The 21070-nt window shown below is 39.1% G+C and overlaps 1 protein-coding gene across 4 annotated transcripts in view; it reads left to right on the forward strand.

Moving 5' to 3' along the window:
- Positions 1-21070, forward strand: part of celsr2 (cadherin, EGF LAG seven-pass G-type receptor 2) — a 163132-nt gene that overhangs the window by 40770 nt on the left and 101292 nt on the right. For all 4 annotated transcript variants that reach the window (XM_057845311.1, XM_057845309.1, XM_057845310.1 and 1 more), the window contains exon 2: positions 4911-5615. In XM_057845311.1, the coding sequence (XP_057701294.1) occupies positions 4911-5615 (705 nt within the window). The remainder of the gene's footprint in view (positions 1-4910; positions 5616-21070) is intronic.

Genomic DNA, 21070 nt, shown 5'->3' on the forward strand with positions numbered 1-21070 from the left:
GTTTCAGCGACTGATGATGAACTCCAGTCAGGGACTGAAAAGTGAATGCAAATTGTGCTCATCTTGCATTCTGCTCAGTAGTTGTCTGTCTATTCTGTTACTCTACTTGAAACCTTCCATCATCAAAAATCTGTCAGAAAGTGAAGAACAGATAATAGCTACTTTTAGAAATCACATTTCATTTATGCAGCTCATCTGTTAATGTCAAAGGTTTTAGCTTGAATTCGATTTGCCATTTAAACATCATGAATATTTTCAGTTGTTTTTCTTTTCTTCACATAACTGGTTGAGTCGCTGTGTTCATCAACCCTCAGAAAATGGCGTAAGAACTGTGTCAAAAGATGTATTGAGTCATTCGGATTGTTTGAAGACTCAAAAAGAGACCAAAAGGCACACATTTCCTTCATTGTCTATAAAGATTGAAGAAAAGTCTGTTTCGAGATGTTCTGAGCTCTTGCTTTAATTTCAACAAATGGCTGTCATTCAACTTCCAATAAATTGTATCATTCTTCATTTGAAGACAATGTAGTTCAGATTGAACACCAGCTCCAGTACTTGCAGCCAAGTAATGGGCTTCATACTCTTTCATGTGCTTTCAGACACGATTCATCATTCAACCGCACACAATTAGCAACATTCTAAACAATAATTAAATTGTTATGTCTGTCCCTTGCCAAGATGGCTTTAATGTGCGGAACTATTTGAAGTCGGAATTGTGTAAATCAGTCAACAAATGTGTAAGGAGGAGGGAATAATGTCAAATATCTGTTTTTAAAATATGTATTTGAAACGTTGATGAATTTGGGGAATACTAACAATTTCCAGGATGTGAATGAGCTGAAGTCTTTTAAGTCTGAAAGATTTGAATATCTCGTCAAATGTTGAAGTAGAAGGGGAATGTGTAATAATCATTCAATTTGGGGGTTTTATCTTGAAAATTTGGGGAATCAGAATAGTTCAAATTCTTAGAGGGAACCTCGGACTTAAAGACTTGTTGGCTGTAATAAGCCACAATTGTTCTCTTTTACTAAAATATGTTCTTAGAAACACATAAAATATTGCCATTGATATTTTAAAAATCTATCATATTTAATACATGTTTTGACCTACTGAGGGCGCCATGTTTTTGTACCTGCAATGGACGCTCGGGGTGATGACAGATTGTCACTGTCACTCGACGAATACTAAAGGGTTACTGCAATTCCTTCTACACGGCGAGACGTCCAACACATGCGCTCATCTGTTAAAAGTGGCAATTACTTACTATTTGTGTTTTTATTCAGTCTTTTATTAAGGCATTTTAAGGCATCTTTATTATGTTCTGTTTGTATGCATCTAAACAAAACAAGCTGAAAGCGCATGGTAGTACTTTGGGTGTCAAATTCACCTCTTATAGGACATTTCGCCGTTGTAGCACGTTTTGGCAGAACACCGTTTTTTTCCCCTACTCTCGTCTTGTCTCATCCCGTCTTTCTTGTTCATTTTGCTTTTGCCGCTTGATTTGTGAAATATTAACAGTGCTTTCTTGCTCATTAATGTTCCTCTCGGGTTCAAATTGAAATGGTTGAACCGATGACATGTTTATGTTATACTCCGGAAGCCCGGCAGCATAACCATGTAACGTCACCTCCCTGCGACGTCAACAACAATGGCCTACTAGTTAAACTAATTTTACAGGTTGTATAAAAACGAAAACATCAAAAGGGGTTTCAGTATCAAATTATTTTAACTTATAATAACGTTTATCTTTTAAGAACTACAAGTGTTTCTATCCGTGGATCATTTAAAAAGTTGGAATGGTTGCATTTAGTCAAGGAATGAGCAAGTAGAGGGGAATATAGGAATGGGAATGTAGATGTTGTAATGTGGCTATTTTATTATGGAAAAATTAGAAAATTTATTTGGAAAAATGTAGAATTCAGGAAATGTGGCAATTTGTTGAAATACTCCCTAAGTGATCAAATCAACTCAAGATTTCGAATTTGCATTGTTTGGCTTTTTGTCTTTTTGTTGACTATCCCATTGGAAATGAATGTTTTTTTGTATTGTTTTATGGGAGGAGTGGAAAATGGGGAATTATAGGGAAAATTGGGAATTTTTTAGTGTGAAAAAAAAAATAGCAGCTTTGTTTTGGTATTCACAAACTTTATTTTTGTGGGTCTTCATTCAGTAGTCTGTTGTTATATCTATCATCCACTTTTCTTGAGATGCAAGTATTGTCTTGCTTACACAGGTGTGTGTGAGTGTGTGGTGGGGGCCTCGTTTGTGGGTGTGTGCGCGTGCGCATATGTATGCATGCTTGTGTGTCCGCGTGTGTGTGTTGACGGTACAGTGTGAATTAGTCCCGCTTGTTTCTGTACTTCCTCCAGTTGGGTCATGCATTATCGCTGCGTCGGAGGCTCTTGACTGAAAACAGAGGGATTAGAACCGTGTCAAACATGCTTCTGTTTCGCTTCCTATATGAGAATCCCTCCTGCCTCTCGTCCTCCTAAACCCCCACTCATTGATCCCCCTGCTTTCAAACTTGTCTGATGCCAAGTAGTGATCTAGTAACTTTGGGAAGTTTTCTGTTTGTTTGCGTGAGTTGTGCACACAGGTTCTGCCCTCTGGCCGGCATCCAGGCTCCTCAAACAAAGTGGCTCATTGATTGTTTGGGAGCGAGGAGGCGGCAGCCACGTTTGAGTCGATTGTACTGGTTTTGTGATTACTGCTTAGACCACAGTAGCCTTGTGGACCTGGAGCAGACCTTATTATCAAATATCCAATTAAATCTTATCAACATAAAGGACACATTCTTTTGCATATTTTCACTTTTAGCCACAAACCTAGCATTTTCAATGTGGCATTTTTCAGAAAGGTCCCCCAAAAATGCTATTTCGTCTCAGTTAGCAAAGACTACTGCATTCATGTTGGAATAATGCTTGATATTTCTATCATGTACCATAGCACCAACCCTAACTGCACAACATTAACACAACACCTCTCGGAGCTCATGTTTAATCCCTGATTTGATAAGGCGACAAATATAGTAATTTTTGGACTGTAAGGTGCACCTGACTATAAGCCGCCACCCACCAGATTTGAAACGAAAACGGTATTTATCCATAGATAAGCCGCACTGGACTGTAAGCCGCAGCTGTCCTCACTGTATTATGGGATATTGACACCAAAAGATATTAACCGGTAACACTTTATTTGATAGCGGCATCATAAGATGTCATAAGACCAAATGAACCACCATGAAGCTTTGAACCAATTTGCTGCAAAGCTTCGTTGCTTCAAAAAGCTTCATTTGGCCATCATTGCTCCCTTCGAGGAGACCGTCAACCTCTGCTGCCAACATTGTTGTCGTCTAACATGCCTCCTAGCATGCATGGAAGCGCTACAGATGTAAATAACAATCAAAATTCATGTTCTATGCTAATTATTTCTTCAGTTGCTGTTCCAGTTGTTTCATTAATCGCTAATTATGGTATTTGGTAACACTTTATTTGACAATGGTGCCATGAGACTGTCATTAGACCATCTCAATTATGACATGACACTGCCATGAGTATTAATGGATGCTTATGACAGATGTCATTTTGTGTCATCCGGCAAATTATCTGACTTTTGAATGGATGTTAAAGATCTGAGCTGGACATAAACGGAGTTAGTATGACGCTGCTGTCAAATAAAGTGTTACCTATTAACCCAAATAAAAGAAAAAAGCTGTACTGGTCTATAAGCCGCAGGATTCAAAATGATGGAAAAAAGTAAAGTGTTATGGTCCAAAAATTACGGTAAGCATTTGAAACTTCACAAAATTATTGTTTACTTTGCCAGCCCAGCAGTTTTCCCAAATTCCTTTTCAAATTCTTAGAGCTTTGAGTGATGCAAAAAAATATAACAATAAGAAGATGAATGCACGCAAATTTTCCTTCATGGCTGACAACTCAAATATTCTCTTAAAAATGTAATCTCAATAGAATGGGAAATGGATATTGTAAGTTACCGTGCGGTCTGATGACATACTTGCAAAGACTGCATGTCAGCACTGAAAGGCCAACAGAACTGAAGGTAAACATGTAAATGATGTGTAATGGGAACAAGAGGATACAAGACAAGTGATTAGAAGCTGAGAAAAGCTTCAACTGTTGAACTGGAAACTTGGCATGTAAAATGAAGAAGTATTTTTGCTTCCGGACAAAGAAAGGAGGAGTTTTGCACTGAATGCAAGCGTAAAATTCCTGATTAGGACCTTGGGATGTATTGAAAGGGAACATAAGCTTGCTCTTTGTTGCTCCTGGCGTACGTCTATTATCATTTGTAGAACGCATAGCAGGAGATAAACTCTTCTTTTGACCCGAGAATATGAGGAAAGTGTTTCTTTCATATAAGCGTCCTTCTATTATAAGCTGTGTTCACACTTGGCAGGTCTGGTTGGAACTTTAGCACGATTGTTCCTACAGTGTGGTTCATTCGGTCAAGTGTGAACAACATTATTTGAAAGCTGCTGTTGGAAAGGTGGTCTTGGTTCACTTGTAAGTGAACTCTCGTTTGGTTTTCTTCGCTTGGGTGAACATAGACACCGGACCACTGTTAAACATGATCTTTGTCAGGGTGTGGACCTAGGAACTCCTGATGCTGTTCAAATACATTTACAGTAACCTCTTGTTATTCATGGGGAATAGCAAAAAATGTGAAACCTTAACTGATGGGGTATCATGGGGTGTCATAGATTCGAAGAGTTTTTACAAGTTCTGTTGAGTGAATAAGGTTGATAAAACAAATACTAAATTAGTACTATTGTTGAATGAATGAGGTCGATGACATGCAAACATTTTAAAAGAACTGTTTGAACTGTGAACACAGTTGTGTTAGTTTCACTAACAAACAGCGCATTTGTTCATTCCTCTGTTTGTGCACAGATGGTGTCCACTCTGTGTCGGCCCAGTGCCTTCTCCAGGTCACCATCATCACAGATGAGATGTTGTCCAACAGCATCACACTGAGGCTGGCCAACACTTCTCAGGAGCACTTCCTCTCCCTACTGCTTGCTCAGTTCCTGGACGGTGTTGCACGCGTGCTCTCCGCAGCCCCGGAAGACGTCGTCATTTTTAACATTCAGGACGACACCGATGTCAGCGCCCGAATCCTGAACGTCAGCCTGTCCGTGGCCGTGCCCGGCGACGCCCCACAGCGGAGTTCGGGCCTCGGCCAGCGCAGAGAAGACGACACCAGAAGAGGAGCGGAAGGGGGCGGGCCGGAGTTTTTCGGTTCCGAGGAACTCCAGGAGAGGCTGTACCTAAACCGCAGCTTGCTGGCCCAAATATCCTCCCAGGAAGTTCTGCCCTTCGATGACAACATCTGCTTGCGGGAGCCCTGTGAGAACTACATGAAGTGCGTTTCCGTGCTAAAGTTTGACAGCCTGGCCCCTTTTGTGGCATCCGACACCATCCTCTTCCGGCCCATCCACCCCATCGCTGGCCTACGCTGCCGCTGTCCCTCCGGGTTCACGGGAGACTACTGCGAGACCGAGATCGACCTGTGCTACTCCAAACCCTGTGGCGCTCACGGCGTGTGTCGTAGCAGAGAGGGAGGCTTCACCTGTGAGTGCATGGACGACTATACAGGTGAGAGGCCTCACTCATAGCACAGAGACAAATGGCGGTCTGGAAATAGCGAACCCCTGTTTTCTGAAGTGGGGATCCACTTGCGATAAGTGAAAAACTAGCAAAATACCAGAAAAATTACTTTGGTAGAGTGAAAAGCGCTGAATACTGTAAAAGTACAGAAAAAGAACTCACATAGTTGTCCAAATTGGGCTACATTCTGACAGAACGTCTTTGGGCACAAATCATTCTCCGTGGCCGTCCTTAGCAGCCCTCTAAGGTTAAGTTCATACTGCAGGTCTTAATGCACAATTTCAATTTTTTGTCATATCTGTTTTTTGGGCATGCCTGTTCAGACTTTGTCCATTGAGCCTGTTCAAGTATTACACATGTGCACTAATTCACAGTCCGACAAGCGGAGCAAACTGACCTGCTTGCGCAGAAGCATGAAAACAAATAACTACACAAGCTGGCTGTATGTCATTCTAGGGTGATAATATTTAGATTTCCAAAAAGAGGACACAAATAACAGACATTAATAAGTCTTCCATTCAAAGTTTATATGGACTGATAGAATGCATACATGCACATTAGCCTTACATATGTGTGTCAGTTTGCCCCGACTCGGCCATGTAAGCAATACTGAAATATTGCTCATTTGGCACACAGAAAGAAAATCGAGCATTATCAGGCTTATCCTTTTCTTCATTGTAGTTTTTTATAGCTTTGGTCAAGCCCGCCTCCTGCGTAAAAGCCGAGTTCAAGCTAGGCGCTAACGCTAATGCACAGCTACATCTCTGCCTTCCTGCGCCTCGCGCGCTTAGCTGATTGCTCCATGAATTCTGATTTGGGAGACTTGACAGTTCAGACTGTCACCACATTCTGGAAAAATGTGGCCCAGATCCGATTTAAACCACATATGAAAATGAATCAGATCGGATTTGAAATGGTCCAATTCTATGCGAGTTGTCACGTTCAGACCGTCAAGTTAATGCCTCACTCAAGGCGGAAAAACACGAAAAAATTGGATTTGAGCATTAAGACCTGCAGTATGAACCTAGCCAAAGCTTCACGCAAGTTTAGAAGATCTCAGTCCACCATTTTTTGACATACGCAGAAACGTAATACAATAAACATGCTGGGTTTATTGTTCAGCACGATACTCAGCTCAGTGTAAAATGGACATGTTATCTGTCCCCGATCGCTTTTGCTGATTGGAGTCTTTGGCCTTCTTAAAGGGAACTACACCAAGAACATTTAACATGACATGACAACAATATCACGTTTTTTCATGAACCCCATCTAACTCTATATGAGCATGTTGCAACATTTGGATTCTAAAAGGTACCCATTTGTCACCAATGTCATATATTTCGGTAATATAGCGTGGAAAATATTTATGGGCTTTAATATGAAGAAGAAATTGAAGAAACAAGGGTGAGCTATTCATTTTTCCATGATATATATTATCCATTTCATATTGTACAGAGAGACAACATCAACACTTCCAAACAAAGATCTCCAGGGAGCTTAACATGCCCCAAGATTCAGTTTCTCTTTATTGATCCTGATGACTGTTATCCTACAGTACTGAATAAAAAGGCTGAGTGATGGCTTATTGACCACACTATCTTTTTTATAAGCTACCATGCCTTGGACATACAGTAAATCCCAACACAAGACAGGCAAATTAAAAAGAAATGAGAATTGGTAAATTTTGTTCTTGCAGTCTTCTTTCAAAAATCTGTTATATTCGAATCAGAATGTGCTTTTAGTAAGTGTGCTTGCAATTCTCTGTAGCTCTTTAGTTTTCCTGAAGCTGTGTTGTCCACCTATGTGTCAGCGTGTCTATAAATAAGATGCAGGTTTGCCTGCAAAGGTGTTCACTCCCACACTTGAATGTCTGTCATAATGTGTCAAATAATGTGTACTGATTAGAAAATTTACCGTAATGACACAATGACATATTGATGATGGCGCACCGGAGCGATAATGAGGCTGGAGCTATGATATTTGGCAGCAGATCTGCTGAACAGCTGTAGGAATATTCCATCCAAAATGTTCAGATTTTCAACTGGGTTAAAACTGACTCATTCATATTAATGCAGAAAAAGAGACTTGCAAAGTAAAATATGTTAAACAATACAGCATGAATATCATGGGAACACAGCTCCTCCCTATCCTTTTTAGTGGAAGGTTAAGTAGGCCAAAAATTGACTCGTAAAAATTTTGTACTCTTCAAAGCAGCGTGTTAGTTGCTTTTTAGTGCATACTGGCTCTGGTTATTCATCACTTGGGATTTGAATCCAATGTATTGTAATATTATGCAGGGTTTCCAACTCTCAGAAACACACCATCGATAACCGTCACCCATGAATTTTTTTTTTTTTTTGTATTAATTGGGTACATATTTGAGTGATACAAGTGCATGGAAAAACAATAACTATCAACAACAAATTTTTAATACAAAAAATGCTAGAATAAAATTAACATTTGTCCTGCTAAATTTAAAACTATAATATAACCCTTAAAGAGCATATGACAGGAGAAAAAAAAAATAAATTAAATTAAATGGCATTATTATGTGAATTAGAATCATATTTTGAGACGATTCGACTATATACAACAATTTAGCAAAGCGCAGATGACGAGAAATTAGTCTTTTAATCTGCCGGTTAGCCACGCCTACCATTATAGGGCTTTAGCGTCCCCAACAGGTGGATGACGTCAGCGGTAGACTGGGCTCATCGGTTTTACTATTCAGCCCATTGAGGGGGAATTATTCAGAACGAGGAAAACGTGACGAAGAGAGCCGCAAAATGTCATTGTTTCAGTCTCTCTACTCCAATATTTTTACAGGATATTCTTTTTATCCAAGTATTTTTCCCCAATAGCTATATAAATGGCTTGAGAAGGACCAGTCAGCCCGTCGAGGGGGAACTATTCACAACGAAGAAAACGCGACGAAGAGAGCTGCAAAATATCATTGTTTCTGTCTCTTTACTTCAATATTTTTTACAGGATATTCTTTTTATCCAAGTATTTTCCTCAATTGCTAAATAAATGGCATGGTCATGACAAATAACAGTCTTGTGCTAAATGGAATATGAAATAATAAAAATGCATTTATTCAGGATGACATGGCAAAATTACTCCATAATGGTCAAAACTGTCGACTTCACCTTTACTGTCGCACCTCCCGAACGATATTTTATGGCACCTAAATTGGACATATGTCATTCCCTTCCCCGGCTTCGGAGAATGTAAACAAACCAAAAGACGTGACAGCTAGCCGACATGTTAACCCGAACCGAGTGATGTTTCAAAGTCTTCGAAGCGGAAAATCACACATAACTAGCCTGGATTATTTGACATGACGACTGGGTTGTCGATTGTATTCGCGGATCGGCAAACCGCCCGGCAGAGAGCAATTTACAGTTCGTTCCCGGAGGAGGGCGGCTGCAGTTGTTGTGCAGCTAACGTGCTGCTAATGTGCATGAGGAGAGCTTTTTACATGCCTATCAATGATCAAACGTGAGTAGTCCTTTATTTAAAGAAAGTTTGTTGTGTTTACTTTGTAATAGCTGTATTAATATTTGACATAATACTAAACAAGATGTTTACTCACTTCCTCGTAAGTCCAATGCTCCCACAGTAGTCGGGCTTGTTTTTGCCAATATCCACGATGAATGGGAACCTTTTGAAACTCCAAAAAGGCGCATACGCCTCTCCCTCATACAGAATGATTTTTCTGCAGCCGTTTGACTGGCGTGATGCAAAAAATAAACGTATTAATCCGCAAAATCAGCTGAATCCTTTGTCCTCATACACGACAGTACGCTGTATAGTGAAGACGCCTTCTACCGTACACGTCACAGCGCCCTCCTCCTCAATGCAAGACCGAAGCCGAAAGTCACTCATTTTCATGGGGCGGGATTCAAAAAACTAAATAAATATAGCGATCGCTTCCACACACATCCAAGCGGTCCATATCATTCAGGAGCATAAAATACCACGTGTATTATGAAATAAACATGCTTTTTCGTGTCACATGCACTCTAAGTCTTGAGCCTTTTTTTAATGTGTGTGTTTTTGGCCATAAAAAAAAAAAAAAAACGTAAAAAAAAAAAACGTTAAAAAGTGCAACCACAAACTCTCAGGTAAACTTTTTTTTGTTTTTTAAACAACTTAGTTGCATTCAAATACCCCTCAGAAATAACATTTTCGCAAATGATCACTCCAAATATAACGTGGAAATACAAATGAAATTGACAGAACTCAAACATATAATACAATTAGTGAAAATGAAGTCCACAGAGAAGAACAAGAAAACAAATTATCATCATTTTGAACATGCTTTTTATTAATGCTTCACTCACACACCTTATCTCCCACACTCTTATGTTGTCTTCCGTTACCATCATGGCAAGCGACAGTACCTCGACCAAAGAGATGGGATTTTGTCATTCTTTCGTCAGCTCAATGGTCAAAAAGCAGGAGAGGTGGGTAATGCATTTCCCTGCATATTCTTGTAAAGCACCATGCCAGTATTCGTTAGTTCTACAATTATGTGACTTTTTTCGAGTTCCATGATAACACGGTACAAAGCACATCCCATGAAAGCTCAATATGGGACGCATACAGTACTTTGCTTTTCTGAATACGTGACGATTCCGTTTTTCAAGGGACAGTTGGCAACTCTAATATTATGTCCACATTCGTGATACTGAATAGTGTCATGTACACAGACATGCAACAACTAATTAAGCACCTCCTTAGCCCACTCTATTACCGTAATTTCCCGAATATAAGGCGCACCCGTGTATAACACACACCCCAAATTTACTTGTAAAATCTAGGGGAAATTATTGTACCCGTGTATAACGCGCACCCTAATTTTAGCACCAATAAATAGAAGAATACAAGAAAACAGAGCTCGTGTACAGATACAGAAATGTCATTTTACTGACTGGTGAAACACAGCACAAGCATAGTGCATTGGTAATTCGAAACATTACCGTAAACTGACAATATGTACGTTAATAATATGATCTGATAACTTCTTGAACTTACCAGAATCCAGGAGAAAACAAAACACATGTGAATTTTCTTTTAAAGGCTGCTGTATAAATTGCTCGTTTCATCATGATGAATAAATGTTTCCTCCATGGATTGATACGGTAAAATGAAAGTGAGAACGTAAGTCGGAAATCCGAGAGAGCTCATCGCTGTCGACACGACAGTAACAATAGGAACTATTGTTATTTGGGTTTGAGTTTCCCGAGGGACAGATATAGTTGACGGACACAGGAAGTCTGTGTTGTTACGTTTGTTATTGTCCGAGTTGCGGAGCTGCAATAAACGTTGACTCAAATGAGTTCAAGAAACTAAATTCTGTGCTTTATGAAGAGTGAAAAAAGCAGAATTTAACACCGACGAAATCATTCGGCCGATCAGAGTGAAGTATTACCGAAACCAAATGGTGACGTCACGTACCGTAATGGTCGGCAACGGATCGCCGCATACGTTTCTTCAACGCAACATGGCCGTGTCAATAAAAAAAAAAGTTTTTTATATTATATATAATATATATATATATATATATAAATATATATATATATATATATATATATTTCTGTCTCCATCCATGTACCCGTTTATAATGCGCACCATGATTTTACAAGTTGATTTTAGGGGAAAAAAAGTGTGCGTTATATTCAGGAAATTACGGTAGTTTCATTATATTAATTGGTTGGATGAGAGGATTTCTTTCTTTTCAGTTGCTAATGAATACCTTTGGAGCTTTTTTTAATTTTTTATTATTTTCTTTAAACCGGGGGTTGCTTTCCACAATTCTCTTCAAACAGTGACACTTTCATTCCAATTCAATCTAGAACCAGGCGAAGAGGTCGACTTTTGGTGGTGAGCAAGCCGAGCAATGTGTCTCTCAGCAGGCTAGACGGCGAACTGCGGTGGTGGCTGGAGGTCACGGGGGAAAGCGTCATTTGGGTTGGAGTTAGTTTGCCCAAAAACGAGAGAAAAGAAAGCCAACAAGGGGGTAAAAAACATTGAAGGATGACATAATTCGCCCAGTTCGTCTATGTCTAAGATGGGGGGGATGGGACACCACAACAAGTAACTGTGAAGAGTGTGCGCCTCTTTTATTTCTTCTTCTTTATAACTGTGTTTGAGGTTCATCAGAGTTTACGTGCTCTGCGCTAACAGTACCTGCAAACATTGTAGCCTGTCACGAAGAGTGCACAAACATCCGAATATTTGTCGGTTATACTGTATCATAGACTTTAACATCAGTTGGCAAGACAGCTCCCACAAATATTGCGCCACACCTTCCCATTGGGGGTCGGATTTGGCTTTCACACGCTGCGTTCAAACGCCGGATTAAGGTGGGAAAAGGGTGAAAGTTTTACTGCATACCAGCAGGTAGAAGTGTCTCAATAGTGATTTGGTTGAGGATTCAAGGTAATTATTATATAAAATAGCCCCATGCATGCAATTTGAAACGTTGTGATAAAAATGCATGGAAAAAATTAGCGTAACTTTAGCTCGAAATGATGACTGCTCGTTTTTTTGCTTTTAACCAAGGATCTAGACTGTTCCATGTTCATATCTATAGAAATTCCGGGACGTACACAATTATTTTCAAGAATTTTCAACCCAAAAAGGTCTTTGTTTTGTGATGGCCACCACGTAGGATTTACATAATATTTACGTAAAATGAATAATAACTACCCGTTTTTTTGCTCTTAACCAAGGATCTAGACTGTTCTATGTTCATATCTATAGAAATTCCGGGATGTACGCAATTATTTACAAAAATTTTCAACTTAAAAAGCTCTTTGTTTTGTGATGGCCGCCATGTTGTATCCATACACAATAGCATAACTTTACATTCATATGATCAGGTAATTTTCAGCCAACTGCCCATTTTTTGGGGCAAAAAAAGGAGTAATTTAGACATTTTTGGGTTCCATACAAAAAACAAATTCGCCTTTTATGTGGTATAACATTTCAATCTAAAAACAATGAGGGCCAGATAGCTGGCGTGCGGAGGCAATAGTAAGATCGGAATTCAGCCTAAATAAGTTGTGATTGTATATAAGAAAATGCTAATTTTACTTTTGTTGAGTAAATTAAGATGGTCCTGCATGTTTTCCTCAAGTATTAAGATTCTGATTTGAAAATTTAGTGATTTATTTACTGTTGAAAACATGCACTAAATAAAAAAAACCTAAGCTTGTATGTTGGGCAAAAACATATATGATATGTTTAATATTGCTATGCGCTATATAAGTACAGTCCATTTACCATTTACCATTGATCCTGAAAATATAGGTGACAATCTCTGCATTCGGTGATTTTTGTGCATCTAGCGTAAAATTTGAGAATTTTATGGCCATTTTAAGTTTTGTTATACTTGTATAAAAGAATAGTTAATCGGGATTTTATTGGGGAAGGACTTTGGATTTTTTTAATGTTGCTGCTCATGGCGACTAATATATGCCCAAGGGAGGTGCCTGTTTTGGTTTTACGTCGCTAGCGGCTATGGTTTTGAAAATATTTGAATTTTGAGTTTTTGAAAATAGGACGATCGGCTCCGAGCCCGTGTCCCGTCAACTAATAGTAAAGTCTATGACTGTATGTAAGAGTGTGTCATATAAGTATGTCATAAACAATTTGTCCCCACATTTATTTTTTTCGTCACGATGTTCTGATTGACTTGTTGATTCTTCTTTCTCGGCTCGGCGTAGCTGGCTCTAGCTTCCCAACATATACTTGAAAAAGACTAATTGCAAAAACTATCTGAGTTGGGAACGTCATCTGCCATTTTATCTTTGCCTCACAGCCAAAAACTGATAGACCCGTAGCCTTCTCGGTAGTTCGGACACATCCTGACTCGCAGTCCGTAAATTACCTCCTTCTCAAAGGAGCGTGCTTACAGTATATCTGATGTCACATTCGTCCCAAAATAGCAGCATCTATGAGTATATATTTCTGAGTTTAAACATGATTTTTCCGTAATCATTATAGTGATTAACATATTCCGATTCTTTAAGAAACCATTCTTCACATGTTCATTGATACTAAACCTTGTCTTACCCTTTAAAAAGTGAACTCTTAACAGCAGCGCATACATGTAGTCGATATGTTGCAAACAATGTTTGTCTGCTGTTCTAAACATGACTCTTCCGTTGCAACAACATGCATTTTCATTGTTCCTAGTCTAACATTCCAAGGTTTTCTTTCACCTGCTGCATATATTACTGCACCTGAAATAACGTCCGATTGTGTGTGGGCCCCGTCACCGGGTTGAGTGGCACTTACATCTTCTCGTTCACGGCTGTGGGTGTTGAAATTGAACTGCGGGCGCTTTTAACGGGAGTTGTCATGTGAGTGGGTGACAGTGGGTGGATTTTCATTCGTTTTCCCTGTAAGTAGAAAACTCAGCTATATCGTTGAATATGGGGGGGGAGTGTTGAAGTTGTCATACTGTTACAGCTGCTCAAGCAGGTTTTAATTCAGTGTAGTTTTTCTCCCATGACTTGAGAATTTGATCAAAGAGCTCACTCCGTGTTCAGCCAGGTAAATCCTGCAATTAAAGATAGATGAACAATCTGAGGAATAGTTCAGCATTTATGGTGCATGGATGTGTGAAAGAGTGTGTGTGGTTTGGGTCTATTGGACCGTAGGCGTTTGCCAGATGGTAGTGATGGAAAAAAAACCTGAGAAAAAAAACTGTAGCCATGATTTTCAACACTCTTCGAAGGACAAGAGAAAAATTTTAATGTTCTGAGATTATTTTGTAATTGCTGAAGAAATGGATAGTCTCCTTGTGTGTTTTAAAAGCTGCTATATTCATATGCCAAAAATAAGCTAAGCCAAGACAAATACGAGAGAAGTGTTTTCGACATGTCAAAAAAACTGTTTACTATAGTGATTGTATCCAAATATGTAGTCGATGGACTAATCAGCAAAAATGTAAAATGTGACAGGTTAATGTGCCGTCAGGAACGAGTGACAACGAAATTTAAATGCTAATAAAGAGGAAAGTGAGAATTTCAATGGAAAAATGTTGCTCTTAGTTTGAATCACAAAAATGCAACTGAGTGAAAAAACAAGAACATTGCAAGTTGTGAAAGAACACCCCCACTTTCTTCACAGCGTGCTGGCACCCCGCTTGTGTTTGCCATGCTTCTCGCATTCGTGCTTTCATCCAAAATTCATTTATGGGCTTCAAATGTGTTTGGAACGAATCTTATCTTCCCAATCACCTCACACTGCTGCAAAACAATGAACCAAGAAACCACTCAAATGCACCGTGTGTGAGAGAAGAATTCTTAAAAATCAATACTCATGGTGGCTGATGATTCAAGAGATCAATAACTGAAGACAAGAAGATACGAGGTATATGAAAATTCAGTCATTCCCTCTCCATATTAATATCGGTGCGTTTCCTATGACAGCAATTACCCAATCATTGTTGTTTAATTTCATTAAAAGCTCATCACTCACGATAGCTTGAGCTCCTGAAAGGTAAAGACATTTTTAATAGCCTGAAACAGTCTGTTGTTTATTTTGGAGGACACATTTTAAATTGTCATAATAGCTTCCTATAGATTTTCACTAGAGGTTGATCGACATATCAGCCGGACGATATATTGGGCTAATATGTGGACATTTTTCCATCATCCCATCGGCCAAAAAGCCGATAAAAAAATGGATTTGGATCAGGCATCTTTGTGGGCAGCTGTGGCTGCCGCTGACTGACGGTAGGACCCCAGAAGAACACTTCAGCAGCTTGAAGGCAGAGAAGGGTCTGACTGCAGCCGCAGCCACACTACAAACCACGCCTCGTTCAAACCACGACTCTCCAAACCATGTCTGCTGTTGGTACGGTGTCGCGAAGAATTAGTTCACTGTACTAATTGAAGTTCAGAGGATTTTTGGGACAATTGGCCTTAGCCTAATTCTTTACCCTAAACTTAACTAGACACAGAGGTAGGCATGTGCCGGTATGACATTTTGACAGTATGATAACCTTAAGCAAAAATACCGCGGTTTCACCGTATCACGGTATTGCAATTATAACTCTAAAATGTGATATTTTGAGATGTATGGGTTAAAAATAACACAAAAAATACTGTTTTCCATTGAACGATTTTTTTAAATTTTTCACAACATATTTGCAAATTGGCAGATGTTTACAATGGCGGAAGTAGGCCAATGGTACAGAGGAAACTAGTTAGCCGTCTTGGCATGGTAACTAGCCACGTTATCTGCCTCATTAACACGCTTACGTTATAGTATTGTATTCACCATCACTAGACACACTATACCAGCTTGAGCGAACTGTCGTAGCTGGTGGGAAACGTTCATAACAACGTTTACTTACCTTAAATTTTGTGTAAAGTGACAGATGATAATCACGTAAATGTGAAATCATGTTGGAGGTGTTGCCTGCACGTCAGCTGTCCTAAGCCGTCTGTTTCTTTTCGGTAGCCGAAATACTCCCATACCAGTGACTTTTTCTATTTTTGAGCGGGTAAAAAGGTCAGGTGTGGTGTCACTGACAGACACAGGACAGCAACAACTGGAAGGGGATGGGTGAGCACTGCCATTCCAAGCCACGGATTTCTCGCTACATTTTTGGGACCTCAAAAATAGCTAATACTTAACCACGGTATGACGGAAAATTTAATTTGGTTTTGAAACTGTGAGGTTTTCATAACACGGTATACCTTGAAACCGGTAACCGGCAAATGCCTACACAGGGTTACTGTGGATATCGCGATAACTAGATTGTAACCTTTGCTATGTTTGGAAGTGCTGTGACTCAACCGTTAAAGTTGTTAAAATTGGTCCCCTTATTGCATTAGTTCCCTCCGCTCTACTTTCGACATATGAAAGATTTTAAACTGTTTCATCATTTGAAAATAGATTGTCAAGAAATAGAAAGTCAAGATTTTGACAATTTAGGAGTATTTTAGGTAAAAAAAAGTTACTTAGGCTCGCCAGGAAGGTTCGCTTCAACAGAGCCTTCCTCAAAAGTCTACTGCTTTAAGATGGCGGCTGTTTACTAACGCCGGCAAGTCTGTCATTTCGCATCTAATTCTCTATACATGTGCTAACGCCGCCAAGTGTCATTTCGCATCTAGTTCTATATACATGTGATATTTACCGTAGCATCATGTGGGCGTAGTTTGTAGCAACGTGGGCGCAGTCAGGTATTATTGTGAAGGCAGGCTGCATCAGAGCTTGCCTGTTATGTAAATATTATACATATTTTTTTATCTTGCATGAGAGAATATTTACTGTTTGATCCCTACACTCTAAATGTAACTTGTAGCGTTAGCGTAGTATTTGCGTTAGCATTAGCTTTAGCTTAGTGAGGATTCTCTTAAACTCTCATTCTCATTTATTTACATCGCGTCACCTCAAATATCGGCTTACAAAATCGGTTTTGGATATTGGCAATCAGCTGAAATTTTTTTGTAGATATCGGTATCAGCAGTTGAAAATCCCAGATTTGTCGACCTCTAATTTTCACCCATTGCTGGTTTGTATGATGCATAAACCCGTGGCAAATGAGGTTTGTTTACTTAAAAGTATAAACCCAATTGTTTGGTAGAGGGATGCTCATAGTGATCTTGTCCTGAATTGGAACTGTACTTTCTCCCTCTGACCTCATTCACCTCCTTACCAAGTGTGTAATTAAAGCTGAGCACTGTGCCTCTTCCAGAGGGAGGTAGGTGCTCTTGTTACCTAGCAGCCTGACAAAACACCCTACAGTGTTTGCATCTCTGAGAAAATGTCATTTGTTGCATATTAAATCACATCTTACCAAGCCTGATCCATTTATATTACCAGGCATAAGAAAATGTTTCATATGTGTAAGTTATGTGTAAACTCGCTGCAAGTTCAATTTATGTGACAAGTCAAGCCCAGTCCTCATTATTTTAAAGCAAGTCAAGTCAAGTCATTGATAATTGATAATTGATTTGGCCTGCTTAACTTCCATTCAGTCATGGCGGTTTCTATTTAATCAATGTAGTCTATGGACTACGCGTCGCTCTGGGCTCACGCAGCTAATGGCATGGGATCTAATGTACAGTGGTACCTCTACATACGATTGCTTCGACACACGAACTTTTCGACATCCGACGTAAAATTTGACTCGCCATTTGTTTCTACATCCGACGACATGCTCGAAATACGACGACAACGGCAGCACCGCAGACGAATGCACGGCGGATTTTCTTGTGTGACAAATCAACACAGGTTTCAGAAAAGGTTGGTACAGGTGGTGAAACAAGGAAAAAGTTGACGCTTACCTTCTAAACGAAGATGCAAATGACAGAAAAATATGAGCGTAGGGTGGGCATCCGTGAAATGGCTCAACAATACATCTCCACGGTCCTCCTCCGACCATCGTTCGCCAGTCTTTATAAGTTAAGCTGACAATTCTTATTGTGGTAACATCTCCAGAGAAATCGCCAGCTTCGCCACGTTTTCATCATTTCTTTCACAACTTATTCAACACAAAACGCCTGCTGTCTGCCGCAATTGACGATGTTCTCAAGAAAGCATTGAAAGCGAAAGTAAACTTTCACCCGCTCCCCTCCCTCTTTGTCACGTCAGCGCCGCGGTGCCTTCAGGTACAGAAAAAAACGTCCGCCTTATTAGAACCCGTTTCGTTACACTATTACAGGAATTATTATTATATTATTAATCCGATTTTTATTTATTATTTATTTGTTTTGCTATATGTAATTGCCATTTGTAATAGTACCAGCAGTATTTTTTAAGGATTTAGTGCAGGTTTTTGGGCTGTGGAACGAATTAATGGAATTATAATGTATTCCTATGGGAAAATCCTGCTCGACATACGACCATTTCGACTTACAAACAAGCTCCTGGAACGGATTAACTTCGTATGTAGAGGTACCACTGTATTACATCTAGGTTGCTATTTGATGATATCTAGTGTGTGCGCGCGAGAGTTGGCATGGGATCTAACATAGGAGATCTAGATTGCCATTTGATGATATCTAGTGTGCGCGCTGCGCCGCGTGAGTGTTTTCTGAAGAAGTCACTTCTGCTCATTACTGCACAACACCAGCATATTACAATCGACTTTCATAAACAGGATGAGTTTGAAGTACGGCGCTCTTAATTTGCCACACATTGTTCATCATGAAACCATGAGTTTGCTGAGTCTCCCACGGTCTTAACCTTTCTGATCCCATCAGCGCTTCAACAACAAGCGTTAGCTAAGGCATGCTAATCGTTTGTGAATACCATGTTAAATGAGCAGTGTAACATCGCGGATATGCGTTGCAGTGTACAACCATAATACGGAAAACGAAGGTGGAAATTTCGTGTGGTAATTTCGAGACAAAAACATACAGATGTAATGATTTGGGAAGTTAGCTCACGTGGGGAGGACAGTAAATTTGCGTTCAAATGATGCCAGTAGATGGTATCGGCGCCCTAAATGTTCGTACTCGTCGATACCGATACCACCAATTCGGGCCGATACTGGTATCGGTGCAACTTTAATATATACATTCAACATACAGTACATAAGTACTGTATTTGTTTATTATGACAATAAATCCTCATGATGGCATTTACATTATTGACATTCTTTCTGTGAGAGGGATCCACGGATAGAAAGACTTGTGACTTTGTATATTGTGACAATCATATTATATTGTGACTAAATATTGCCATCTAGCATATTTGTTGAGCTTTCAGTAAATGATACTGCAGGCATCCCCAATGCATGATGGGAAGTGGAACCATGATGGGAAGTAAAACCATGACTGTGCGTCGTGCTATCAATGGATATATCTTCTCTGCTTTAGGAAATAACTTAAGGTGTTAAGACAAAGATCAATTGCCACCTTGCTTCCCATGATATTTCTATTCATAGGGAGAAGGACGCAAGGTTTTAGCTAATTGAGGAACGGCTCCAAAGGCGGCCAAAATTCACTCTACTCATTTTGCGCTGCCTATTATCTCTCTATATAGGTAAAACGGCGTCATTACAGATTGAGCGCAACAATGAGTGAGAGGTTCGTGCAGTGCATATATTAATAGCGTTAAATGTTTTAACGTGACACATTTTTTAATAAATTAATTGCCGCCGTTATCGGGATATTTTTAATAACCCTACCTTCAGCCTAAACTAAAGACTCTGGATGAGTGTAACATATTATTTCTGTAACGTTAAATACAATTAGAAAACGATTTAATTAATATATATATATATATTTAAAAAAGGCATGGCCGATATTTTTTTGCTGATTCCGATACTTTGACAATGACGTGATCGGACCCGATGCCAATCGATCGGGACATCTCTAGTTTTAATGCTTCCGATCAAATCCAAGAAATTCGGAACAATGTGAAATAAAAAAAGTAATAATAAAAATAATTAAAAAAGACAAGTTTAGCGGGGCTTTCATGGCGTCGGATAGTGAAGCCCCGAAAGTCATACATTTTTGACTAGGTTTGCGCTAATACCATTGCTTGGCTCCTGTTACCGATTCGGACACCCAGCTGTGTGGTATTGCCCAATGCCAATACTTTACCAATAGCACGTTTTCTTGGAATTAATAAATATATTTATATATATATATATATATATATATATATATATATATATATATATATATATATATATATTCTTTAGGGCTGTCAAAATGATCACGTTAATTAATTTTTTAAATTAATCACGTTAAAATATTTGACGCATTTAACGCATATGTCCCGCTCAAACAGATTAAAATGACAGCAAAGTGTCATTTCCACCTGTTATTTGTGTTTTTTGGTGTTTTGCTGCCCTCTGCTGGCGCTTGGGTGCGACTGATTTTATGGGTTTCAGCACTATAATTATTATTGACATCAACAATGGCGAGCTACTAGTTTATTTTTTGATTGAAAATTTTATAAACTTTAATAAAACGAAAACATTAAGGGGGGTTTTAATATAAAATTTCTATAACTTGTACTAACATTTATCTTTTAAGAACTACAAGTCTTTCTATCCATGGATCGCTTTAACAGAATGTTAATAATGTTAAAGCCATCTTGTTGATTTATTTTTATAATAAACAAATACAGTACTTATGTACAGTATGTTGAATGTATATGTATATCCCTCTTGTGTCTTAGCTTTCCATTCCAACAATAATTCACAGAAAAATATGGCATATTATATAGATGGTTTGAATTGCGATTATTTACGATTAATTTTTAAGCTATGATTAACTCGATTAAAAATTTTAATCGTTTGAAAGCCCTAATATTCTTTTAATAATTAATTACTGCATACTTACTTGAATGTAAGACACTGCCTAACTCATGGGCTACTATTGACTGGACTAGATGCATTTGCATTTGAAGCGAGAGGGTGGCAGTGAGTGAACGAACCAAATGGATTGAACATATAC

The sequence above is a fragment of the Corythoichthys intestinalis genome, chromosome 9 (assembly GCF_030265065.1).
Source record: "Corythoichthys intestinalis isolate RoL2023-P3 chromosome 9, ASM3026506v1, whole genome shotgun sequence".
Classification (NCBI taxonomy): Eukaryota; Metazoa; Chordata; class Actinopteri; order Syngnathiformes; family Syngnathidae; genus Corythoichthys; species Corythoichthys intestinalis.